General features: G+C 43.4%; 1 protein-coding gene across 1 annotated transcript; it reads left to right on the top strand.

The window, feature by feature from the left end:
* The first annotated feature begins 1,557 nt into the window (after positions 1–1,557).
* MRPL23 (mitochondrial ribosomal protein L23) lies at positions 1,558–12,969 on the top strand. Its single transcript, XM_086748883.1, has 5 exons — positions 1,558–1,624; positions 1,727–1,849; positions 2,717–2,799; positions 4,656–4,729; positions 12,611–12,969. Exons 1-5 carry the CDS (start codon positions 1,599–1,601, stop codon positions 12,773–12,775), a joined length of 471 nt encoding a protein of 156 aa, XP_086605009.1. The 5' UTR covers positions 1,558–1,598; the 3' UTR covers positions 12,776–12,969.
* Positions 12,970–27,140: the final 14,171 nt, after the last annotated feature.

Here is a 27,140-nt window from a genome sequence, read left to right as displayed (position 1 = left end):
CTCCAATGACAGTTTTCTGGACTGGTGTTTCATACTTTATTTAATGGCATTCCATTTTGCAAGGATTTGGGAGTTGTCCAAATCCTTATTTAATATCATTTGATCCAGCTCTACAACTGGGAACGAGGCTCAGTATCATCAGCAAAGACCCAGGGTCGGAGGCCTGTTTTACAGCCACCACACAGGCAGATAACAAAAGCCAACCCTGTTCTGGGGGAGCTCATAATGTGGATGCCAAATGTAGTTGAAATTGACTTAAAAGTTTGAGTGATGAAGGGAACCAAAGAATCGGGAATAAAGGAACAAAGCCATAGAAGTGGCAGCTCTCAGCACACATCACAGTACAATGTAGAGAATGATTCATTCAAATATGACACTAAAATGTTTATTGAGGCAGTTAACCTACATGCTATATTAAAGCCCAGTACTGAAGTGTGAATGACTTGGTTTAATTCAGTGCAGATGTCAAAACACTAAATTTGGGATGTGAGCTACTCTGGAGGGCCTGTTGTCTTTGCAAACCCTTGAAATGCCCTGTTGGAGGGAAGCCCACCAGGGATGGTGACTCTCCCCCATGTTTCCAAACTTCTGGCTGTTTCTGCTGCCTACGTTCACACTCTGGCTCTCTGTTAGAGCATGCTGCGGCGCCACAGATTCATAAGAGTGGTTTAGGTGGGAAGGGACCTTCAAAGCTCATCTAGTCTAACCCGCCTGCCGTGGGCAGGGTCAGCTTTCACTAGATCACGTTGGTCAAAGCCCTGTCCAGCCTGTGCTTGAACACTTCCAGCATGACGGGACATCCACAGCTTCTCTAAGCAACCTGGTCCAGTGTCCCACCATCCTCATTGTAAAAAGTTTCTTCTTATGTCCAATTTAAATGTAGCCTCTTTCAGTTTAAGTTTGTTACCTCTTGTCCTGAGATGCCTTGGTAAAAAGGCTCTGTTTTTCTTACAAGCCCCCTTTAGGTATTGAAAAGCTGTAATAAGGTCTCATCGGAGCCTTCTCTTCTCCAGGCTGAACAACCCCAGCACTCTCAGCCTTTCCTCGCAGGGGAGGTGTCCCAGACCTCCCACCGTTTTCGGGCCCTGCTCTGGGCCCACTCTAACAGGTTCATGTCTATCTTGTGCTGGAGACCCTTGAGCTGGACGCAGAACCCCTGCTGGGGCCTCACCAAAGCAGAGTAAAGGAGAATCCCCTCCCTACTGTAACCATGAGGAAAAGACTGCGTGAAACGCAGCCAAGGCTGCAAATTCCCAGAGGCGCCATTTTGCAGGAGCTTCCCCCCTCAGCCCCTTGGCCTTGGGACTCCTCTGGGGAACTCCCCCGTGCCCCAAGGCTGTGTCTCCCCTCCAGCAGGCCTAAGGGTGGGCGAGCCGCGGGGCGGACCGTAGTTGTCGGGGGGCGGTAGCTGTGAGGAGGGGGCTGCCAGGGTTGCGGGAGGGTGTCAAACGCCCCCGGCCTCCTCCACAGCCCCTTCACACAGCCCCCGCCCTGCCCTGCACCGCTCCTCCGCGCCAGCAGGGGGCGGCAGCTGCCGCTGCCACCGCCCCGCCGGGAGCCGCTCCCGCTTTGCGTCGCTTCCGGGCCGGGCTTCGGCCATGGCGACGGGCGCCAGGAAGGCCGTGTGAGCGGGCCGGGCCGCGGCGGGAGGCGGGTTCGGGTCGGAGTGGCGGTGGGGGGATGCTGGTCGGTCGGTCAGTCAGTCAGTGGCGTTGTCTCCCTGCAGGTACCCCCTGTTCCAGCTGGGCAGCCCGCAGCTGCGGATCTTCCGGCCTAACTTCTTCATGCTGGCGGTGCGGCCGGGCGTGCCGCAGCCCGAGGACACCGTCCAGTTCCGCGTCTCCATGGAGTGAGTGCGGGCCCGGCGGGGGACGGGGCACGGCATGCGTGGCGTGGCCCCCGCCCCGCAGCGGGAGCCGTCGCGGGTGCAGGCCTGCCGCGGAAAGGGCCTAGCGCTGCTCGGGGGGTGCAGAGGGGCCACCGCCGCTTCCCTGCCTTGCCCCGCCTTCCCAGCACCACCACCTCCCAGTGCCACCCGTCCCAGCACGCTGCCTCTTGTCGCCTCCTTGTGGGCTGCAGCTTGACGGGTTAGATGAGGGGCGGGAAGACAAAGTGCCACATAGCGCCCTTTGGGCTGGGGGAAGGGGCTTCTGCACCAGGGAGACCTTTTAGAGGGCTGAGAGGGTACTGCTTGGTACCTCTTCCTGGGTATTAGTGAGGCTCAGCCTTCCCAGTGGCAGACTTGGGAAGAAGAAAGTGCTTATGAAAATGATCCAGAGAAAATGAGGTGATGTCCAGGTATTTGTCAGGACTCTCATCCTGACCGAGCTGGCTGCAGGCACTAAAGCCCACAAACCTGTGGCAGGTCCTGAAAAGATTAGAAAATGCTGTTCAGAGGATTAGAAAGGATTCTTAACTCAAGCAGTGAGAAAGTCTACAAAACTCTCAATACAGACTATATCTGAGGTTTTGACTGTTGAGGCTACAGAGAATAAAAATATTTGTCATAGTTACAGTTTATGGATAGTTAATTGCTGTAGCAGTGTGTGATCTATGTTGAGTTTATACTTTTGTCTGGTAAGGCTACCTTGGTTAAAGGGAGAAGATGTATTTATCCCGAGTATCAAACAATCTGTAAATACTCTGACTGTTTTATTTTATTTAAATTTTTATACTTTTCCTTCTTCTTGCCCCAAAATGTTTTTGTATTGCCTAGAATGACAAAAGTGGATATCAAGAATTACCTTGAAAAAATATACAATGTGCCAGTGGCTGCTGTGAGGACCAGGATACAGTATGGTAAGTGCAGTTGATTCATCCAAATGGATGAATACAGCATCCCTGCGCAGCCAGAATAGACTTTTCCTATAAAAAAAAATCCATTAGATTTCAACAAAGGTGCTTAGCTGGTGATGTCTGTCAGCTTAGTTGTTTGTTTGTCCTTTAAAATGAATATGCAGTACTACATATTTGAATGCTTTGACTAGATTATTATGTAAGTTTAGTTTTAAAAATAAAAATCTGAATTTAAAAGGCCTTGACAGTTACCTAGCTTTTGCTATATTCTTTTGTAGTTGGTACCATTTCTCCTTGAAGACCAGTGCGTGTCTCACTTCAGAAGGAACAGCTTCATGTGTTTTAATAAAATGATGAGTTAAACTTAATTTCAGCCGTAGCCTTTAAAAAAAAAGTTAGTTGAGTTTGCCTTTTGTTAGACCATAACACCTTCTCTGTGTGCATGCCAGGTAAAGTTGTAGAGCAAAAAAATTGCTCTATTAGACCAGTAGGTAATATCAGAAAAACATCTGAACAAACTTTCAATTTTTCATCAGCTGTCATTACCACATTTCTGCTATAGACATGTATGCTTCTACTCAGGGTGTTTCTTCCCTGTGCCACCCCTACAGAAAATATCCGATGAAAAACCCAACATAAAAACAACCCAAGAAAAAAAGAGAAAACATTCTTAGTTTAACTTATACTGAACTCTGACTTGGAGCAGAGAGACCTATCTCTAACTTATATAAGCTAAATGAATATAAAGGTCATGTTTACATATGAATGCTTCCTTCCCTAGAGCTCCTCTGACTGAAGTTTGGATGCAGTGCAAAGTGAGGAATATAATTTTTGTGCTACATACCTTTTTGGTCACCAAGTAGTGCATTAAACAAATGGAGAGCGACTTGTTGGTTAGCACATCTTTGCTAACCAACAAGTTAGTTTGGTGGCTAGGTTTTTCTTTTTTTGTGCAGTGACTCTAGCAAAATAATTGATTGATGTGTTTATAATGATGGGGATGATTTTTAAAAAGGGATAGGAAGGAAGAGCTGTAATAGTGAAAAATCGAGAATGAAAGAAAAAGCTTCAACATAAGGTTGTAAAACTTGGAACATTTAAAAGAAGAAAAATAAAATAGAAAGATTATCTGTAATATGCTTATGTGAAAAATAGAATTAAATAAAGTCTTAAAATACCAAACAGATGCAGTTCCAAACAGCACTGAAAAACATTAATGCTTCTCTTTGTAACCATTTCATCCCCCAGCTGCTGATGGAAGTGATGGTAGAATGTATGTATTCAGAGATAAAAGAGAAAAGGAGGTTAGAATGTGTAATAATTGAGAACGTTAATGTCTGCCTAATATGCAAGGAATAAACTGAACTTCCCACTGAGTTGTGACCAGCATACCTGCAGAAGGTTCAGGTGCTTTGTTGTTTTTTTTTTTTTTTGGATGTGGAGTGTAATTTCTTGGTAGTAGGTCCAGCTCATTAGCTGGGTAATAAAAATTGACAAGTTTGAAGCTGTTTAGTGGTCATTTCTTCCTTGTCTTCCTGAAGCTGTTAATTTTGGGAGGTTTGTCACATCTGGCCCCCTACTCAGGAGACTTACCTTCTTGCTTCTTTGCAAACTTTGTGTGTGATGTGAAAGCACGATGGCTGTCAGCAGCCTGAGTCTGGTGATGCCTCGGTTCCCAACTTGGAAACGAGGAGAGCAGTGTCTACCAATTTCAGTGCAGTCTAGTAATTCTGATATTATGTTGATACTGAAGAAAGAGTATTCCTCTTAATAAATCAGATGTAGTAAAGTCCCCACTTCAGCTTGGAGAACTTGGAAGTCTTGGGAAGTAAAACATGGGGTTCTCTTCATCTCTGCAGGTGCAAACAACAAGAGGAATCACAAGAACCAGAGAGTGAAGAAGCCAGATTACAAGGTCGCCTATGTACAGCTGGTGAGTGAACATGGATGCTTGTGGGGAAAGAGGAAGGGATTGTTAACCAGCTGAGCTAGAAGTAATGTTCAGTGAATTGTCTGGTTGGCGAATTTTTCTGCCAATCCGCTAATAATAACATTTTCTTTAATGCGTTCCAGAATGTATAAAGATATTTAAATTACTTAGTCTAAAAATCAAATTAAAAAAAAGGTTACTTTTCAAGTCCTGTATTTGTTTGAGGTCTGTGTGTAAGTTATGGTCTGATGTCATCTGCTGCTGCTTTGCCAATGAGTTTCATGCTGACCCTGTACTCTGTGTGCTGGAAGGTTCACGACTTGTGTGGTTGATTGCTGAAATGTCCAGTAAGTGAAAGAATATATTGTAAGAGTAGGGAACTTCTTATTAAAGCTTTTTGGATTTCAGAGAAGACTAAGGCATATTCCTTGGAGAGTTTTTAGTCATGTCTAACAAGCGTGCTTTGTGGCTAAACCAGGTTCTGAAACATATGTTGGTTGCCCAGTGGAAAAGGAGCTTCATGTTCTTATGAGTTTCTTTCATAACAGGAGCATATTATAGTTTAGACTTCTCTTGGGCTTACCTGTCTCTATGTAAAAAAGAAATGCAACCAGTGACAGAAGACTCCTTCACATACCAAAGTTACATTAAAGGAATGCTATTTATGGTTGTAAAACCGTAAGCTTAAAATGGCTGTTGGCAACACAACCTCGGTGTTACTCCATCCTGGGACAAGGGATCAGTGTCAGGGGAACAGTGTGATCTTAAAGACTGCGTAAGACTTCATATAGATTTGGAGTCAGACTAAAAAGGTGCAGACAATGGGAAATGTGGGGTTTTTTTTAATTTTTCAAAGTTTAAATTGAAGTTAGAAGTTTTTTTCTAAGTTCCTTCTGGGAAGGGGAGTCGAAAGAAAAGCGAGGAGGGCATGTTTTTCTAGACAGCCCTTACCCCTAAAAGAACAGTATAAAGTACAACGTTAATAGAAAATAACAGAGTTGTATTTAGATGAGGACTGAGCTTGATTTACTGTGCTGAAGTTAATGGCAACCTCATCTCCATGAGGATTTTGCGTTAGGTTTGCTAAAAACCACATTCCTTTTTCAAGGAAGAGTCTCTGCTTTGGTGGGCAAATTTTCCCTCCTGGATTTTCTGTGCTAGGTTTTTGTCTGTGAGAGATCAGGTATGAACAATCCATTAAGAACACAGCTGAGGAACTGAATGCCAGGAGTGGTCTTGTATCTTAGAAGTTGCTTTCTCCGAGTGTTGTTCCTTAGGAGGTAATTGCAAGTACTTTCCATTGTCACGGCCTCTTGCTAGTGACTTCTTTGCTTTTAGAGACTCGTTTCCCAAGACTGAAGCAGGCTCAGATCTTAGGCGAACTGTGGTCAGCTCTCAGATTTTATTTCACTGTATTTAATGCAGTCTTTTTTCTGCTGAGTTGAGAAGGAGGTAGCTTGCAACCCACAGATAGTCAGGGGGAAGGAGTGGGAAGCAAAATGCTCCTGTTCTGTGGAGCAAGCCACTCATTTAAGGCAGTGCCTTTGTGCATTTATTTTGCATCAAACCTCTGAACCTAGAATAGTTGCCATTACTTTAAGGGCAGCTCCATGGTGGAGAGGAGCATCACCCAAAATGTTTTGGTACTGTAGGCAGTTGGACAGTGGTAACTCTGGTCATTCCTCCAGCCTCTAATTTTGTCTGCTGGGCAAATTAGTGTGCACAGAGCCCTGTGGTACTGTGGCTGAGGACTACTGTTGGTATGCGAGACTGCGAGTGTCCCGTACTGTTTTGCCCTGTACTATAGTATAATTGTATGTTTTTAAAGAATGCCGTGTTTTCCGTCTGACCCATGAACGGGGTTGGGGACCACCTTTTGGTGTTGTACACTTCATCCCAACTGAGGGAATCCTGACCATTTACCAAACTCTCATCAGTGAAGGTTGATTTGTGCATTTTCTCCTTACCTCATTCCTAGTCTCTTTGCTCTCTTTTTTTTTTTTTTCTGTTGTTGTTGGTGTCTGTTAATTCCCTTAACATTTAGGTTTATCTGTTTTTTTTTTTCCTTTCTTTTTCCTTTTGTTCTTTGCTTTTCATCACTAGCTCTGGTGTCTCAGACAATGAGCTCCCAGTTCTGTGTTCGCACCAGCTTTAAACAGTGGGTGAGGCCAGAAATGCAGTGTCATTTCTGAAACTGAAGGTTTTGCCTTCATTCTCATTCATGGTGTGATTCAGGCCCCACGTACTCCATTGTTAATATCTGCCTAATTTAGGAAAGTCTTTGGTAACCACTGTAAAATCCTTATTTTCATGAGAATTAGTCTGCATCTGCCGTGAGTCAGAGTAGCTGGGCTTTCCCACCATTTTTACCAGCTGTGTTTTCTCTCATTAATCCAGTTTCAAGTTAAAACTGCTTATGATTGGAAAAATAAGGATGTGTTTTTGGAAGGTCTTGGGTTGATCTTTCTATTGCCCACTAGGTGGAAGTATTGCTCTTTCCAGCAACACTTGGTAGCGGCTATGGTGTGGTTTACCTGAATGAAATTGAGTATATTCTCATGACCAGTTGTGCTCTCTGCTTCATAAAACATCACCTTATGTGTCCCAGTGCAACATACGTATCCATTAACTTACTGCAAGTGTCTCAAAGGTGGAAGGTGTATGAAGTCATAGTCAACATACCCATAGGTGTCAGATTAGTTCCTCAGCTGTTCCCCATGTAAGAATTGTTGTCCTTTCTTTTCCAAATACTATTTCTTGGAGATTCAGAGCTGTTTACTTTATTCTCAGGCTGTAACTGGACAAATACATGATCTGTCCAAGCATAATATTTTCACACTAAAAAAATACCTCGAATCATAGAAGGCTGTGGATCAACAATATCTTGCCATTCCAGAGCCTGCCTGCCTTTTTTCCCCTTTTAGAATATGGTGAGAAAGGTTTACGTTAGAGACTTATAGCTCTGGGTATCAGAGGGTACTTTTTAACTGTTTTATTTTTTTAATTAAAAACAAAGCTATATATCTTTGTGGAGTAGATGAAATGAATGTAATACAGCAGCCTTTCTCCTAACTCCAATACCGTTATAATTTTCCTAATGTTATTTAAAAAAAAGTAAGAAAGCCAGTGGGAAACTTTACAGTTATATCAACATCAGGGAAATTAAAAAAAACAACATCATCCCCTCCTTCTCCTTCAGTGTTCTCACTGGTTTAGCTCAACAGGTGTTAGTACCCGTGGGAGCACAACTGTAGACAAGCCTCTGGAATCCAGACCTATTTTTAATTAAACCTGTTTTGAGAAATCTAATGGAGATGGCTGTAAAAAGGAGTCTGACCTTGTCAACATTAGGACTAACACCTATTTAGCTGCATGAATGATGGTACTGGTGGGAATATTTTTGCAAATGCTTTCTCCTCAAACCCTGTTTAGAGTGTCCAGTACATTCATAGTAATTAACCCGTTTGCACATCAGATGTGACGGCAGGTTTCTTTTGACATGTAGAGGAAACTTGGATGCTGGGTACAGAGTGTCATTCCTGTGTAGATTTTTTTTTGAAATTGCTTTCTGTGCTATTTTGCCATACGTTATAACATCGGATGCTACCAGTGCAGTAGTAGGAGAATTGTTCAAATGCACTGGATTATTAAACTTAGCTGCATTTGCTGCTACTGCTGGACTGAATCCCGTGCTGTTGGGAGTCCAACATTTTTTTAGTTAACGATACTGTAAACATCACTTTTCTCCTAATTCTGAAGGACAGTAGTAAGTGCTTCAATTATCTAAATAATCAGAAGATCTCACAGTTGTTTACATGATGAGTGTTTGCTGCGTCATTCCTACATAATGATATCTGTGCTGACCTTCCATTCCTAAACTTTTCAACGGACGCAAAGGTCAGAGAAGTATAAATGAGTTTGTGCCGGATAATCCTTCCAGCAGTTTTCTGACATGAGGCTCAGCAGTGGAAAGGCTAACACTTGACTTCATAGGCCTAATTACGGTCACTTAACCTCTCATTAAAATGAATGGAGGCAATTTGTACCACTCGATGTGATAACTCCTTCTGTAGATTCAGAGAACAAGGTGTGTTTTCAGCCTTTCAAACGAAAAAGTCTTGAAATCTAAGGGGAAAAAACATGTTTGATGCATAGGTCACTTTTAATCTTGAAGTATGTTAGCATTTAACAAATGAATCCTCGTAAGACCTTGTATATAAATCAATTTTACATTTGGGTAATGGTGAAGCGAGGATTAGAGTTACGCAGGAGTAGAAGTTTAATGGCTCCCATTTCTGTAATCTAAACACTGGACCACACATCTTACTTGTACATAACCTTAGAATTTGTGGGGAAAAGGGAGGTCTCTGGGAAGACCCAAAATTGAGAATAGCAATGTGTAAAATCATCGTGTTACTTTATTTTTTTTTTTTGATGTTTTAATATGGCCTCTCTAACTTGCTTTGCTTGGTTTTTTTTTCTTCTTTTTTTTTAACATTATGTGGAGTCACGTAGATAAAAGAGCATGTGGTGGTAGAGCTTATTCTGACAAACTCCAGAGTGTCAGTGTATCACGTCACATTGGTGGAAAAGTTCTTTTGCTGGCAGTGCAGCATCCAGTTCCAAGACAGACCAGATTATCTGAGCAAAATGATTTTTTTTTTTTTTTGCAAATGTTTATCTTTTTTACAGGATTTTCTTTTAGCATAGCTATGCCAAGTAGGAAGGTGTTCTTGTTTTCTCCCCCTTTCTCTGTGCTTCTAACTAAGGTGATTATGCTGGCAGAAGTTCTAAAGGAGTAGCAAGCCCTAGCCTTTTTAGAGCCCATTTCAGCTTATGTGAATGTCAATAATTCAGTAATTAAAAGGATTACCTTGGTTAAATGACTTGCAAAGGGTAAAACAGTGAACGAATACAAGGTTTAGGAATAAGCCAGAATTTTGCTTTTTTTGTTGAATATGCTAGCATTTCATGTTCTAGCAGTTTGCAAACCAGAGAAAACCCTGGTGAACTTGGTAGAAATTTAGTTGTTTGCTTTATTTTGGTTAGGATTTCATTCTGAGGATGAGTTTACCATGTGGTTGTCAAATGGTTGCTGTACAGAAGGGAAAACTTTTACAAAGAGCAAGTGTAAGAAAAAGCAACACTGCGTAAAGGAGTGATGATCACTCCATTCCTTTGGTAGGCATTTTTTTTAAAAGGTGGCATATGAGTTTGGACCTCAATAGCCTCTGGCATTGTGTGGAAGATGCACTGAATGTAAAGATGTGTGGACAGACTCACAATCCTTTATGTAAGTTGATGCCTTTTGGTATTTTTGAAATTTTGAAATACCCAAGATACAGGCTTCTTCTGAAAACTAGCTACTGAGCATGCACAACAGCTATTTTTCATACAACTTTCATCACTTCAGAGTCTTACAGTGCAGTATTACTGAATAGTATTGTTACTTAAGATTTATCAACCTTCAGTTCTCAGGGTGTAATGTCTTGGCTGTTTCGAATCGTGTCTGGCTGCCAGCCAAAATCAGAATTTCTTCACAAAACAAGAGCTGGAAAGATCCAACTTGTCTGTGCTGATTTTGATTTATTAAAAGACTCCAGATAAAAATTGACATTTTCAGCTCAATATTTGACTTTCACCAGCCTTGAAATGGGAACTGTGAGCACTTTGATAAACAGCTGAAAGGTTTGTCTGGTTTTGCTACAGCCTCTGTGTGTATCTTTTTCTGGTTTTTTTTTTTTTTTTTTTCCCCTTCTTTTTAAAATAATAACTGTTTTGCAATGCTTAGTGAATTACATGGATGTTGTTAGTATGCTTTAGGGACAGCTTTCCTTCCTTCTCCAATAAGGGAAGTGCATTGGTGCTGGAAGCACACCAAAATGGAAGTGCTGCATAACAAGAACAGTCCATTACTACACTGTTAGCAATATAAATAGTTCTCAAATTTTCAGTGTAGGTGGTATGCCTACCATGTTAGCCTGACTTGTTTTCTGACTTGTTTAACTAAAATGGCTTCTTCTCCAGGGCAGACGAATCCTTAGAATTGACCCCATCTGTTCAGTAGGTACCACAAGGCTGAGTGATCCATCCACAGTGTAGTTAAAACACAGTAATTTTTTGTAATATAAACAAATTCTTTTCCAAATGCTTCATTGTGCTAAAATCTTGGGCAATGCTTGGCCTCAAGGGTGCTTGCTGCTGATCATACTACAGGAAGAGTTTCAGTAGGCTACAGCTTTGGAATTGCTTAAAGACGTTGATAAGGCCAGTTTCTGTGCCTTGAAATGGAACTATGCTTTGTCATAGGATGGCTATTATAAGCATACCTGTTGGTAATATAAAGGTACAAAAGAGTTGAAACCCCAGAATGTACACCGTGGAAAGAAAAACCTTGATTTGTTCCAGTTGATCTTATCCAGGCTAGAATTGAGGAAAGAGCAATGTACACAGCAGCTCCCTTGTTGTTTTTGTAGTATGGTCAGGCTCTTAGGAAACCCCCAAGAAGTATGCACTACAAAAACAACCGGAGCATTGCTGGGTATGAGTTGATATTTCCTAGATTCTAGTCTGGATAAGCTCAACGGGGATAAGTCATGTTTTTTTCTTTCTAAAGTGTATGCTTGAGGTTTAAATTCTTTCACACCTGTAAATTACCAGGTTGAGCATATGAAACATAGCACACATTCAACTGAGTCGGGGCACGGTGATGGTTTTTTTTTTATTTAATTATGTCACACTTCTGATCCCAAAATGTAGCATAGGTAGCGGTGTTGCGGAAGGCTCCTTTCATGTCCTTTGTGGAACCATTTCATAACTGGGCTTCTTGTTTAATTATTTTTATTGCACAAATATAAAGAATGGCTAATCTGAAAAAACCACCTGTTTTAATCTGAAGCAGTGAAATACTTATGTTGAGATTTCTGTATCTGATATTCTGCCAAATAAGTTGGCATATTTTGTGAGGTTTGTAAGTATTTTGGAGAGTAATTTTAGGGTTATGAGCTATCAGTTGTGAGTTTTAGAATGCAAAGTCCCATACAGAATGGAAGGACTGATACTGTTGAGTTTAATGAAGTTGTGCTTAGTGCAAACATGACTAAAAAGTAAGTAGATAATGTTAATGGGATAGAACATTTCCACAGAATAATGGTTTCCTGCTGTTAGATAAAAACCAGAGACTAAGCAAATGTTTATTTTCCAAGTGGGAGACATAGATCTGATGATGATGTTTCACTAAAATGACTTGTCTGTTAGGCAGAGTGACCGATGCAGATGTAATCACTTTAATCTCATCAGTGATGTATTGGACAGATTGTTCCCCCTGTAATTGTTTTACACTATAGTCTTTATTCCTGTTGATAAGAAACCTCTGGTATCTGTAATTCTGTATTCCCACATTACACCCTATAGCAACAGCTGCTAGTAGTGTTCTGTCTTATCCTTAGCTGAGATCTAAACAGCTGTAACCACTACCCATATCCTGAGTGTTAACAGAATGAATGCCTGCTCCACCATGTATTTCTCTGATGATGTTATTTTAACAAAATCACTTATTTTGCTCATCTTGCTTTTACTGTATGACTCATACAACACCTCTGAGCTGGTTCAAGGTCTTTGAAGAGGTGTCCATCTCCCGACCATTCATCTGTAAAAAAAAGATGTCACTGTCTTAATTAGCACATGGAAGAGGAGAGGCTGAAAGTTAGCTTTTTTTGAGGGGAGGGATATATATGTATCTTGGGGAGAGGGGTGGAAGGAGATCTTGGGAGGTAAGAGGTACCAGCAGTAGCTGAAAGTTCAGGGTGGTCTTTTCATTGTGTTTGCATCATAGCTCCTGCAGAAAGGCTGGAATGTTTCTCTGACCATTTGTTTTCTCTTTAGGGCCAAGGACAAACCTTTCAGTTTCCCAACCTATTTCCAGAGAAAGAACAAGACTCAGAAACTCGCTCTTTTGATGACTTCAAGGATAAATATCTGGAGAGAGAGAAGCAGAGGCAGAAAGGTGACCCCAGACGAGGTGGAGTCCCTGATTGGTTTGGACTTTGATGCAACAAGCCAGCTGCCTTTCTTTAGACTCAGAGGGATTTTGACCAGCAGAACTTGCACTCTTCCCTTCTTGTAAAGACCGAATGTTTATTCTTGAGCAGCCCTTGCTAGTGTGTCTTTTTTCCTGGCTGTTTGTGCACGACTACAACAAAATGGCCCTAAAGAAATAAAAAGGTAAAATAAATTTGACTGCATCAGGTCTTTCCTGTGAATTTGTGGACTATTTTAAAATGTGGAATTGCTTGTTGTTGTTTCTGACTACAAGAGTGTCATTGTGCTTCCCTTCCTCCTGCTTCTACAGGTTGTTTTGAGTAGAAGTAGGAGGCGTTTCATTTCCCAGGATAAGTGTAGTTGCATTGAATAGAATGTGTAAAAGTCAGGATAGCTCAGTCAGAGGCAGACGTGGAGGTGTGTATAACTAGACTACAGGCTCAGGACATAGGGTTCCCTTATTGTCAGTTACGGTGTCCTACTGTTCTGTGCATTGCCTTCCTTGCAAAGTGACCCCCTCTTTCCTGGAGATGTACATGCGATCTGATTGCACTCCTTTGTTTACAGTTGTGTGGCATTTTGGAGACAGGGTTTATTGGATAGGCTTGTGACCGGGCATGTGTATGTTTGATCCCCAGAAGCACCAAGGATTGGACAAAGGTGGTCCACAGTTTCTGCCTGCTGTTGTGCAGTGCAGGTAGTTGCCTTCTGTGGCCAGCCTGCCGTAGGAATGTTTACTGGCACGGCTATGCTAGTATTCCTTCCCCTGCCGCAGCTACCTTGCAGTGCTGGCAAGAGTCCTGTGTGGACACAGTTGTACTGGCATAGAAATGCTGCCAGTGTAGGCTGTTTTGTGCTCAGGACTAATAAAAAGAGTCTTTTTACTTTTTCTGGTGCAACTCCCTCTACTTCTAAGGTGCTGATGCCAGGACAGTGGTAGAACTCTGCTAGGCCTTCAGGGCTGCCACGTTCAGGTTTTTAATTTCTTGGCTCTGCAACTGTTTCTCCTTGCTCCGATGAGGATATTTCCTCTTTTCCTTTGTCAAGTAATGTGCTCCGCTGGTGTGTTAGAAACAGTGGGGGGAAAAGGAGGACTAGGAAGGACCTTACCACAGCTAGAGAAGGATGTGTTTCTGCAGGCCACTGGCTGTAACACCAACACATGCAGGGTTAAATGTATGGCTAAGGTTTGCCTGGCTTTTGAATTCTGCCACTTGGAGCAATTGGCAGGGTAGTGAATGAGCCCATGCCTTGCATGCTTCTACCCGGGTGCTCTCCTTTATTGTTCTGTGTCTGAACTTCTTGTTTGGACAGCTAGCAAGATGTTTACAAGGAAACAGCTGTTCCCCAGAGAGGCAATCCAAGTAGGATTTTACGCACCCCCTTCTGTTCATTAGTCGCCTCTTTCCCCCTGCTACTTCCCTTCTGCACGACAGTCCATCTCCTTCTGTGGTTTGTTGCTTACAGCCCCAGTGACTCTCCCACCCCGCTCTTTGTCCATTTTCCAACGGGGATCGTGCATGATGATCTGAGTTAGCTGGTGCTTAAACAGAGAGATTCTCTGAGAGAGGAGGGGAGATAAGTGAGGATTTGCTACTCCCAGCCTGCCAGCAGTTACAATAGTAGATGTGGAAAAATACTGAGTTCACTGAAAACAGTTCTTATGTTTGGCATATCTGCAAAGCCAACATTTCCAGAGTTTTGTAGTGACATATGAAACGCCAGGTTAAATCAGGAGCTAGCCTGCAGTTTTAAAGTAGGACAACTGAATTTGTCTAGATGCAAGGGTCTCTCCACTGCTGTACACAGCCTCCTCACCACCTTTTTTAAATACATTTTTTTAAAGGGACTGTTTCTCAGACTCCTAGCTCAGTGTGAAACTGATCCATATTGGGCCTGAGGCTTTGTTCCTACAGTATGACGTTATGGAGTTTGCTATTTTTTTCTTAATTTTTCTTTGTGGTCACCTCCAATACAGATAACTGCATCTTCTTCACCATGGTGAAGGTAAAATAAAAATAATGCATCTAGTGGTGCATATGTCTTCCTAACTGGTTGATCAGCCTTGAGCAAGCAAACAGTCAGGTATGTGATAGTTCTGGATAAATGAGGCTATATTCCATGTGTTAGGTGTAACAGCAAGAGGTCTGTTAACTATTAGCCTCTCTGCCTTCCCTGTTATGGTCTTCAGGAGAGGCTGGAGTCACCAGCTTCTGTACTGGCATTGAGAACCCAAGCTGAGGAGTTTATCTGCAGTCCCAGATATGCTCTAGGCTGAGTGAGTATCAGAAGCCCTCGAGTAGGTCTACCATGCTTTGCTACTCTGTGATTTCTCCATGGATGATTAATTTCTAGCTCATGTTCAAGACAGGTTTCTGTGTGGAGTGGCACAAGAGGGAAGAAATAGATGAGTATATCCGTATCTACATGAAGTTGCTGTAACCAGGTTCTGGCAGATACCCAAGCTGCTTAAGAGAGCAATGTTAACCAGCTACCTCTAAAATAGTATTCCTGTGAAATTAAGGTAAGATTAAAAAAAAACAAAATTCAAAGCCCCTGATACACTGTTATTTTGCTTTAATGCTCCTAATTGCCACAGAAGTGGGATTAAAAAGATCACGAGTCTTTCCCAGTCCCTTGTTGGCCAGTGTTTCTGAGGAAGTGCCAGTGCTTAATATGATCTGGTGCTTCACTGCTTCACACATCCCATCCCCTAAATTGTACAGGCAGGCTAGAAGATAACAGAGGTGATACTTGAATATGAAGGCAGAGATTGTATCATGTACCAGAGAGAAGTACAGCAAATGAGTGGTGAAACTCTGACAAGGATTCAGAATTGCATAGTTTTGTTCACTAAGTTATGCTCTTTCCAGCACATTCTGATACTCATTTTGGGTGATGCAAAGGATCAGCGGATCCTATGAGGTCACATCTAGCCCTGCTATCAGAGGTGTCGAGCTGTCCTTGGCTATGTCAGCAGCCATACCTGTGGGCCAAGGATTTGGATATACGTGTGAATAACTTCTCCAAGGACCAAAGTAATGACTTGGTTGAAGAAGCTGATGTTCACTGTAGTGCAGGAGAAGCCACGTCCTGCACTTGGCGTACACAGCTCTGCAGCTGCTGGTTTCTCTGACGTGCAAGGGAGACATTGAACGCAGTTTCTTTCCCCTCTGAACGTGTGCAACCCCCCAAAGAGAGTGATGTGCTGGAACAGTCAGCAGATGCACAATTGACTGTGCTGGCCGCTCTGGTGAAGAAAGGCATCCGGCCGTGATGAGCATTGTCCCAGCAATACCAGTACACTTCAGAGGGAGCACGCAATTGCTTTTTTGTTTGCTTGTATTTATTATTTTTTTAAAACAAACCAGAATGAATTGCAGAGACAGTAAAGTGACTGTGTAAGTGACTCTCCTAACATTACAGCTTTGAAATTAGTTTTGCGTTGTAGATGATGCTCGGTTCAGTACTAGGGACGGGTTCCTTGTTGGTTGAAGTAGATCACATAAGAATGTGTGGGTGTCTGCAGGTGACGAAATTACTGTGTCTTGTAACCACTTGTCACCTGAGCCTTGCTATATGACCTCAGAGGGTGCAAATGTTTGTCTTCACAGTGCCCTTGAAGTAGGAAGGCATATAGTGCAGCTCAGCTGGTAAGTGGATAGACACAAAGCTGTGGTAGCTTCATCTTCTCTGTGTTAGCCACACTATGTGAAAGATTAAGTGTGGCCTGTGCATCAGTGGCCAGTTTTACAGTCCTGCGCATCTTTCCCCATTTTTCAGGCCAACTGGTGGTTGTCCTGGTTTTGGCTAGATAAAATAAATTATAGGAAAGAAGACACTACAACCTTGCTGTGGATTCCAGAAAACATATATTCTCATCCATTTAGTGAATATTCCTGCTCTGTGCAAAGGAAAGCCAAGTCACAGGGAGCGTAGATGGTCGCAGGGAGGGTAGATGGCTCGCTTTCATGGCTGAAGATGCCTGAGAATGGGCAATTCAGTGTTTCTAATACCTCCTCCCAGAGTGGGACCCCCAAATTATGCATCTGGTATTCAACAATCTGATTCACTGTTCACCCGCTGTCATTAGCACTTTTGAATGAATGAAACGGTAGGAATATTTTGCTTCCTCTATCCAAGGCCATCTTGCTGTGGAAAACATCTTCATGGTTGGGGAATTCCCCCTCCATCCAGGTTATCCCAATTATATAAAAATTGGGTGTTTTTTTTTTTTTTTCAGGAAAATTCCTTATTTGCATTTTCAGGTTGTAGGACAGACTACTGCTTCTTCAGCTCTGTCATGTTTGTGGAACGGCTTGCAGAGAGCGGTAAGGACTGGATAGAGGACGTCTGCTTAGTGTGTGAAACAGGGCAAGGTACACAAAGCAAGCACTATTTTTGCTAGGAGGACTGAAAGCTGTAAAACCGTTATCTTGACAATGCTGCTTTCTCCTGAAGTAGAGTTCAAGGACTGCTCAGAGTCCAATTTAAAACAGTTGTCTGAGAATGGCTTTCCAGGGTGGCTTATATGCCAAGGCTCATAGGTACCACAGCTAAAAAGGAACATTGTGATAATCCCTTTTGACCTTCTGAATAACACAGACCATAAAATTTCATGCCGTAGTTTCTGTGCGTAGGCCAGAAGCTTGCGGTTGAATGTTACCTGGAATGGATTTCAAGGCTTGAGCTAGACAAGCATTGCAGGACGAAGTAAGTGTCCTTGAATAAGCTGGCCCAAACAGCATGAAAGTCAGCAACACATTGTCATCTGTCCTGTGAATTTCTTAAAGTGGTTGTAATGGGGAAGACTGAGCATTGCTGTTTAGGAATCGTGTTTGTAGAGAAGAGAGGTAATTTTTATAAATATTATTTTCTTAAAATGCAAAAGGTTTTAGACTAGCTAAGATAACATCCTGGCTGAGCTATTTCTTTTAGAGTGATTTATGGCTGTTTAGACAGAATTTAGCTTTTTGTATATAGTATGGCTTATCAAAGTGTGCACTGCTATTGTGGACACACCCAGCCTGCAGAATTCAGGAGATATCCCACAGTTACTTATTTTGTGGCCTGAGAACACAGGAACTAGGGCCTGGTGAAAAACTAGTTGTTTTTAATTACAAACCAGGACTAACTGTCAGTCTCTTAACCTTTCTTGCCTTCAGCTGTTAGTAAATGCTGCAAATGAAAAGTAACTGAAATTTTGGAGAATTTGTGCAGTGCAGAATTAGGCACTGCATTTTCTTCTCTGGCAACTGGGAGTTTAGAGAGCATCTTGAGGCCACACATGGTATTCTAGATAGGTAGGTCTTGCTTTGGATCTGGCCCTTAGTACCATCTACATTTCATTTTCCAAATTTCCTACTTTAGGAGTCAGACCAGTGTCAGTAATTCAAGGCTTGGAAAACTTCCTTTCCTAAAACAAGGCTTGGGAAGCTCCCTCTGTTGAATAAGCGTGGTTTAGAAGTATTTTGAGTGTTGTCTGTCTGTATGTACCTGGAAAAGAAAAATTTCTCAGAGGCAGAGCATAATTTAATGTGGCTAAGCAAATGAATTGAGCCAACTAGAAAGGGAATGGCTGTGAGGTGGGCAGGTGATATCCTTCTAAGTGGAGAGAGAGGTCAGGGAGTTGTTCTGGATCATGTGGCACATCTCCTGTGAGCCTATGCTGAAAACATAGAGCTGGTGAAGGCCTCTTGGGTCATATAGTCCCATCTCCTCAAATGAAGAGAGCCTGCTGCAGATCAAGCTGTGCCAGTGCTTGCACACATGGCAAGCCCAGTGTGTGGTGTGTCACAACAGCTGTCAAAGACTAGTCGTCATACCCAGAGTCTCTAAACATCCTGTTTATCCTTGCAAGGAGGAACACTTGATTGAAAGATAAATACCAAAAAAAAAAAAAAAAAAAAACCAAAAAAAAAAAACCCAACCCCAAAACTGCTGCTAGGAACAACATTTGCCCTTGGGCTAACAAACCTGAAAACAAAAGAAAATAAACATAGGATGGAGGCAAACAGATTTCCACACAAGGCTAGATTCTAAAAGGGATTTAGGAGCTTAGCTTGTTTTGGCATGCTTGAAAAAGAAAAAGCCATCTGGGTGCCAGGATTCTTAGGGCTCCATATGTGCGCGTGTGCGTCAGGGGAAGAGCATGGGGAAAGATGGGGTGTCTGTGGTAGTGTGAGGAGGTAATGGAGGACATTGGAGCTGCCAGAAAGCTTTGTGCAGGGTCACCCTTGGGGCATAGCTTGCACATTTTAATTTCTTTGAAAAATTAAACATGCCGAAAAAAAGTCTCCAAGTTGGCAGCGAGGTTTTTTTTTTTTCCCTTCCCCCTCTGTTTGTTGTTCATTTGTCGCTGCACGGGAGGTCTGTTTACTTTGCTCAAGAGAATGAGAGACCCAAGAGACGCTGCTCTGCATGCAAAGCTTTTATGGAAGGGGCTAGGGGAAGAGGAGAGGAACTTCCAAGCCTTTTGAAACCAAGCTGAAAGAGTTTGTGGGCTGTTTCTTTTGCTTCTTTGCTCAATGCATGTTGGGCCTGATGTTGCTACTGCTTATGCAGACATAGCTGTGCTATGGACTTCAAACATGGATCCTGCTGTTAAGGGCAGATCAGGCAAGTGTCTACAGAGTAAGCATGAGGAGGCCTGAGAAGCCCTATGACTTGAAGTTGAAGCTCTGAGTAGCTGTCTAACATGGAAGCGGTCTCCACTCTGCTCATGGGATCTCTCCTGGTAGGTTGCTTTCAAAGCGGATGTGTTGCTGCTCTGTCCCATCACCTCACTGTTAACCCTTCTGAATGAACTACCCTTGAAGTTAGCGATGAATTAATCTGTACCGTTAAGGTACTCTCATGGATGATCCAATGCAGCCCTTCATTCCAGAGATTTAGTGGTTCAAAGGGGACTTTTCCAGAGCTGTGTGTCAGCCTGCTGCTGCTGCTCTTTGTTGCTTTAGATGACTCAGTCATGTTCTGAATGCTTCAGTTTCCCCAGCTGGGCTTAATAGTGGTTGTGACCCAACTGGAGATCCAGCAGAAGGAGGGGAAGTGGAGATCTGTGTTACTTTTACTTGCTTGCATCTCAGTGGATGAGGCAACTTTGTCCATCTGGATCTTCCTCAGGTCTTACGATGCTGAAACAACTAGAAAAAAACAGTGGGGAGAAAACTAAGGTTGCTGCGCAAGGGAGGGTGAATGTCTTTAGATTAACAGATGGGCACATCCCTGGGGATACTTCTTTCATGTGCATTCTTCAAAGTTCTGGGCAGTGAGGGCGGTGAGAGCAGGCAGCTTACTGCAGCGTGAGGGAGGTCAAGGGAATGACTGATGAAAGCAATGGTTAATTCACCTGGCGCAGACTTTGGAGCTATATGGTGTTCCAAAACTGCCATTTGGAGTTTTCTTATCCTTTTTGACTTGTGATGGAGGACAGGAACTGATGGGTCTGCCTATAGCCTCAGTGTTGTATTCGAAGCAGCTATTTTCTAACCCAAGTCAGTTCTTCTGTACTGCCCTAATGCATAGCAGAACAGAGACATTTCAGTTGACACAGGGAGTTGACTCCTTTTATCTCCTGTTTCAACCAACAGGAATGCTGCTCAGCAATCCCAAAATGTCCTTCTGTCTTGTAAAGGATCCCTTAAATACTGGGACACACCATGTTGTTTTTGCCACTTTGTCTCCAAGAGGCGGGGGAGTTCAGGAGCCAGCTGTGATTGTAGTTAAGGAAACAAAAAAGACCTTTTGTGAAAAGAGATTGAAAAGCCTGTAAATATTCATTCTAGAGGAGGGAGGAGTGAGAGGCAACATGATTAGAGATGCGCTATCCAGAAGTACCTCCCTTTATGATATATGTCAGTGGAGACTGTCAGTGAAACAAAAAAGCAGGCAAGACAGAAACTGACACAGAAATATTTTCACTCAACATTGGGTTAGATTACTGTTGTGCAATTCTTTGCCACAAAATATCAGGGCCAAGAACTTTGCTGGATGCAGACACACTCTGGCTGTTTCTGTGGATAACCAAGATATCAAAGAGCTAATGGTAATATTAAAAGAACAAGAGTTTTGGGAAGTCATCAGTGCCACATGCGTCAAGGCACAAGCTGACTCCAGCAGATGGAGGTGGGGATAGGAAGAGACTTATTTCCTTGGGAAGCAAAATAGCCTGCAAGCTGTCTCTTGCAGGCTATTTCTTTTTCTGACCTCTGGATCAGCCTCTGTCGTGTTGCAGAATCCCAGCCGAGATGGAGATTGGGCAAGATTGCAAGTTGGGCAGCTGTCTCAGCTACAGTATGTCTAGATGTGTGTTAGACCCTATGGGGAAGGTAGAGCACCTTCTATATTCTTCAGCTGTCAGTTGTGAACATCTTTATTTCCACCCTCCAAAAGAAAGGTCCTTTCTGTGGCTTGGGGATCGGGAGAATGAATTTAACTTCCACACTGTATTCAGCTGAGCTTGGGTCAATTCCTTAACCTCTATTTCTGACTTCATTTTGTGTTGTAGAAATTACCTAGGGATGATCACTCTCGAGTGCCCCTACTTGTCCTTCTGGCTAACAGCTAGGGGTCCTTAATGAAAAGTGCCCCCTCCGTCCTTTCTATGGTTGAGTATGACACCCTACACAAAATGCTGCTATACTGAGGTTGAAGACTGGTTTCATAATTTGTGGTTTTTTAATCACTCTTTTAACTATCTGGAAAAAGTAGTATGGGAGCTTTGAACACCTTAGCTGTATAGCCATGCTGCTCAGTAACAACTCCTCCATAAAACAGCTGTTTACTTTTATTGTATTTTCTTTTCACTGCTTTTAAAAGCTGTAAACAACCTCTGTGTGGAGCTTGTCTTGAAACTTGTGACCAGCTGGGTGAGGGGCCTGTCTATCAATTTCAAGCCTGTGGAGAGCAGAGCATAACAGGTCCCTGACTGCTCCAGCCACTTCCTGCCTGCCAAGGAATGATGGAAACGGAGGTCATTATTGCACAAGTAATTAAAGGTTCATCAGCCCTACCTCTCTGATTGCTTAAGGCCATTGTAGTAAGGAACAAATACTCCTGCTTGCCCACTGTTACTTGTTTTCTGCTTGCTCTGTTTTTCTTGGCTTGAGGAGAGGAATTATGAAGACTCTTGAGTAGGATCTGGGAGTGCTGTGGTCTAATGCATTTGGCTGTGGCTCTGGATATGTTGTGGAACACTAGTACAGAGAAGTTGAGTGTCTTCAGGGCCCCCTCTCTTCCTGCTTCTCCCCCAAATCCAGACACCAGAGAGGGGGTCCTCAAAAAACAGGTGCAAGTTGCCCAGGCCCTGGCACAGGCTTGAGGATATCTGCAGAGCTGTGCCTCTGAATGGCTGAAGTGCCTGCTGCCCTCACATTAGCAGATACAGGGATTTTACTAGAGCTGAGCTGGACTCCAAAAATGTGAGACTGGCTTATAATGGGAGAGTTTCCTATGGATTTTCTTAAAGAGATTCTTTTCTCTTTCTCTGGTTTGAACTCTGAAGTTCAGTTTTTTGTATATTCTCTCCATTATAATATGCAAAAAAAAATACTTTCTTTTCTTTTAATTAGACACTGAGACTCTCATATGGGCAGGTACCTCTTAAAAAAAAAACAAAAGAAAATTTTTAAAAGTAACAAATATTGTGGATCTTTGACAGAATCACAAAAGCAGGGCAGACTGAGCCTCCCACCCTTTAACCATCTGCCTCATGATATCTGGAGAGTCTTTTATCTTTGGGGAGCACAGCCCACAGACATGGGAAGTTATGTTGCTGTCCTCCAGTTTTTCCTTCTGTGGATGAATGATCATCACCAGCACCACCAAAGAAATGAGCTCCTGTTGTGCTGCCTCTCTTTGTACTTTGAGAGCAGTGGAAGAAGCAACTGAGAACGAAGAGAGCGCTGGATTTCAGTCCCGTTGGTTCAGGAGCATCATGAATGAGCCTTGCAGTATGGCTGGTAGAAGGTGGGCATTTTCCTCCCTCCCTGGGAGTGTAAAAGAGGACTGAGCTTGGATTGTGTTTGCTGCCTGCACCCCAAAAGCCTCCTTGTTGCTGAAGACGTTTTGCCCTGGAGAGCCTGGCTGCAGGGGCTTGGCTGTAGCTCAGGAACAGCTTGAAGGGCACATGTTGGGTAGGCAGATGGAGCAGGTGATGGGAGATGATCTGCTGAAGAAGGGGAAGTGTGGAGTGAGAAGGGGAACTATAAAAGGGCAGCTGTGTGGGTGACCCTGTGGAAGTGGAGGAGGGCAATAACTCATCTCAAAAGGAGCGAGGGGCCAGCAGCAAAATTGCCTGGAATAAGCAGCTGAATAAGAGCTGGTGGAATGATTAAGTCTGACAGACCTGAGGTTATTTTCTGTGTGCGTTTGTGGGGGAGTCAAATAACTTCTTGGTCAGTCTGCAGAGGCTGTCTAATCAACAGCCCCAGTGTTGGTCGCAGCCCGCGATGCTCCAAGGTAACACTAACCCTGCCGCAGAGCGGAGGGGCGTCGCCAGATGTCTCAGGGGCACTGCATCTTGACACGTGAATGCAGCCTGCAGCACGGCAGCCTTACAACAGACACTGCGTAATGGCCTGTTTTGAATTTGTATTTCATTTGCCTCCCATATGGGATCAGTTTTTTCCCTTTTCTTTATTTTTTTTTAATAGCGTTTTTCCTAGTCATAATAATCAGCATTTCCCTGCCTCCCCCACTTCATTTTTCACAGCTGGCTTTGATTGGTTTCAGTCCTGCAGATGCTCCTTCGGACTGAGAAGAAGGGGCAAAGGTTCCCTTCCTTTTCAGCGCGAGGCAGACAGCCTTGCCGGAGGGGTGGGGGAGGCCGGCGTGCTCCCGGACGCGCTGACTCTTTGCTGCGGCCCCAGCCGGCCTCTTGTGCATCTGGTGAGGTTTGCCAAACTGCAAGATAATTTCTCTGCCGAAGGCCTGGAGAAGATCACAAGTTGTTGATGGCGGGCATGCCCCTTCTCTTGCATCGTTTGAAAACAACCGTTCTTGCGAGCGAGAGGGGCAGGATCCTCAAACGCCTTGTGCTCGCAAGCTGTGGGTACAAAGGGCCAGAGTGCATCTATGATCTGCAGAGTGTGCCGAGGGTGACTCAGATTTCTGTGTCTGTGTGCCATCAGGCTTACGGCAACCGCAGCCCCACGTGTCTGACGGCGCGAGGTACGCGGCCCTCTGTACAGGGCACGATTAACCTCTGCAACCCTGCGTAGCGCACCACCAAAAGGAACTGGCAAATGGGAAAGTGAAAAGCACCCTGAGTGCCTGAATTGGCATGGGAAAAAAATAATTATCAGATGGACAGGCATGAGATTTTTAGGGCATGAGTCAAGCACGAATTGTATTGCAGAAAGAAGAAACTTCGCTCAGAGGCAACTTAATCCACAATTGCCCCGTGTAGGGTTTCTGGCAACTTCCTTTGAAGCAGCTTGCGCTGGTCACTGTCGGAGGTGGATGGTTGAGTCGACCGTCGCTCAGATGATGTGTTATGGCTATTCCTGCATTCCAGGCACCATCCAAGAGAATGAGACATAGCATTGCACAAGACCAAAAGAAAGTAAATGTTTACAGGCACAATGCACATTTCAGCTTGTTACATGTTCCTGAGCAGTGAAAGAAATGAAACAATAATTAAAACAGGTCCCAAGTCTCAGTGTGTATCTTGGCTCACAGCGCAGCCCTCTTGGAGTGCTGCCTCTGCTTCTCTCTGGTCCCAGCCTGAGCAGTACCACTGGGCCGTTGCATCTGGGTCAAGGTCTTTCCAGTTACTCCAAGTACCTCATCTTTCTGAGAACTGCAAAAGCCTTTTGGTGAGGTGGCTTGATGGCTTGTGATGGATTTGGGTGCTTGATGTTTTCCCTGCGCTAGCAGCAGTCGTGCAGGGATCTCCCCAGCTGCCTAGGAGATGTTTGCCTTGGGTATCCAAAGTGTCAGTGTGGGGGAAATTACAGATAGCTTTATTCCCATGGAAGGAGGGTGGAGAAGGAAGAGCAGAAGAGAAGTAGACACTTAAAGTATTTCTTCCCCAAATTATCCCTTTTTTAATGGTCTAGCTTGGCTCTGCGTGCATTCAGTGAAGCAATTAGGGTGTGATGAAGATGACCTTCGCTGTATCGGCATACCTGATAGCTGTGCCAGGAAGCAAGCATGAGTACCTACCTCTGCTCTGAGCACATTGATCACAGAGAAGCTTGAAAGCTGGGATGTCTCCCTGCAGTGAGCTAGGTGGGTGGAGGAGAGAAGAGGGCTGCTGCTCTGGCTGCACTGCCCTCTCTTCTTCCAAGGAGAAAAGTGGAGTGCCGTGGTGTGGGGAGTTGTTTTGCATGAAAGGATGAAGCAATAGGGTCTTTCTCCACAGGGCAAGGAAATAGGGAGAGTAGAGAGGTGACTGAAACACCCTCTCCCCAGAAGTGCTCTGTGGGTGATGGTACCTCCTCCCAAGCTGTGAAGCTCTTGTATCATTGTCTTGGCCTTCAAACCAAGAGGAGAACTTCTGTCACCCTGAAGGTTAGTCCTTGGCAAGGAGAAAGGCCTTTTTAGTAATGATCAGCCCACTATGCACATGGCACGGGAGGACAGACGTCCAGGCATGTGTTACACTGGTCTCAGGCGTAAACTTAATATCCACTTATGAGCAATAGCTCTAGCTGCTGACTCATTCGCATCGCTCTTCTTGATTCTTTCAGTTGAGCACTGAGCTGGCCAGATATTATTCATTTTACTTGAAATAATAACGGAGATGTCTGCTGAAGGTATAAATGTCTAGGCTTCCTGTAAGGAGCAGAGTGAAATCCAAAAAGCGTACAGTAACTTGTGCAACAGCCTGTCTCCGAGACCACACTTACAGCACTGGCTGGTGCTCGTGTATCAGGCAGGATGAATGTCCACAGCCATTGCTGAGTCTGCAAATAGGTTGGAATTGTTGTTTAGTTTGTAATATAAAGGGTAGTTTTAAGAGGTGGCAGCTACATGGCCTTTTGTCTTATGTGACCAAGTTATTTAAAGTTCTTGTTACGGAGAAATGCTGACTTTTCGGTAAGGTAAGTTGCAACCTGCTTCTGTGCAATGTTCTGTTACAGCTTTTCTCTATCCTGGCGCAAACCAGATTTGACGTGAGACTTGCTAGACCATTCTGAAAGCAAATGATAACATTTTAATAAAATCAAAGGAGGAAAAAAATTGGCTAGTGTGCTTGCCAGTAATTAAGTTATGAAAAAATAGTTCCATTTTAGAATTTGATTTTTGTGTTTCTTCTACTTGGAAACAACTTGTCACCAGCTCTTCCAAGTTTTTGCATAGTTATATCTCCTTAATAATTGGGATAGTGCCTATTGTTGAGGAAAATACAAAAAACCTGAGCACCATTATGAACACTTACTGTGGCAGAGTGTGTAGGGAGACTAGCTTGAAAGTTAAGGTCCCAAACCCAGTCCTGTCACCAATGATGGGAAGTAGTTTTGTCCTCTCTTTTCCGTTGAAGTTTCTGGGGGTATAGGACAGAGCAAAACAAATGGGCGTGGTGACATTTCGCTAACTGAGAACTATCACAAATCTTCCTGTACCCCTGCTTTGGGGTAGTAAAGGCTTGTGTTTGTAAAGTGGAAGAGCCAGGTTTTCAGAAGTCTGTTTTTTTTACAGAATGCTTAATACAAAAGCCATCATTCTGGGATTTTGGTTCCCTTGTTAAGTCCTCATGCTTTCAAATTCTTGGAGCTAATTTTCATTGACAATAGGAACATTCCTTGAAAAATGCTGATGTAATGAAGTACGTGCTACTTGAGATTAAAAGATTTATTCAGTGACTCCTTTTTGAAACTTTTGCGAAGTGTCTTAACGTTTTTATGTTTCTCCAACTGCCAAAAAAATCACATTGCACCACACAGTTTGCAACATTAGTCAGATTTTGACACTGGCTCACGCAAGAGGCAGTTTTCACAGTCAGGAATCATAAAATGTTAAAGAAATTGCCATTATTTGAAAACTAGATGCAGTTCAGTGAAGCAGATGGACTTGCTAACAGTGACTTAGGAGGTCTGTAGCACAGCTGTGTTGACACGGATTATAGACAATCAAAATTGTATATAAAGTGCATGCCATAGTTTTAGTTTTAAGCATATTGCTAACATTTAATGAAGTATGTAACCTTATATGGTTTATGTATTTTTGTACTGTAGCTGCAAGTTATGCTAAGGCCTTGACTAAACCTTCCCAGAAATCTCTATTGCCATTTGTAATGCAGGCACAGAGTCTAAGAGTGCCAATAAGCCTTTGATTGAATCTTGATTAATGTAAATACATTAAGCCTGTAGGTGCCATTCCAGCCTAGGGAGCTTCTTACAGCTTTTAACCACGTCCACATCAGAGT

The sequence above is a fragment of the Chlamydotis macqueenii genome, chromosome 5 (assembly GCF_036417535.1).
Source record: "Chlamydotis macqueenii isolate bChlMac1 chromosome 5, bChlMac1.mat, whole genome shotgun sequence".
Classification (NCBI taxonomy): Eukaryota; Metazoa; Chordata; class Aves; order Otidiformes; family Otididae; genus Chlamydotis; species Chlamydotis macqueenii.
The sequence above is the reverse complement of the archived record's forward strand: the minus strand, read 5'-3'. Positions and strand labels throughout refer to the sequence as shown.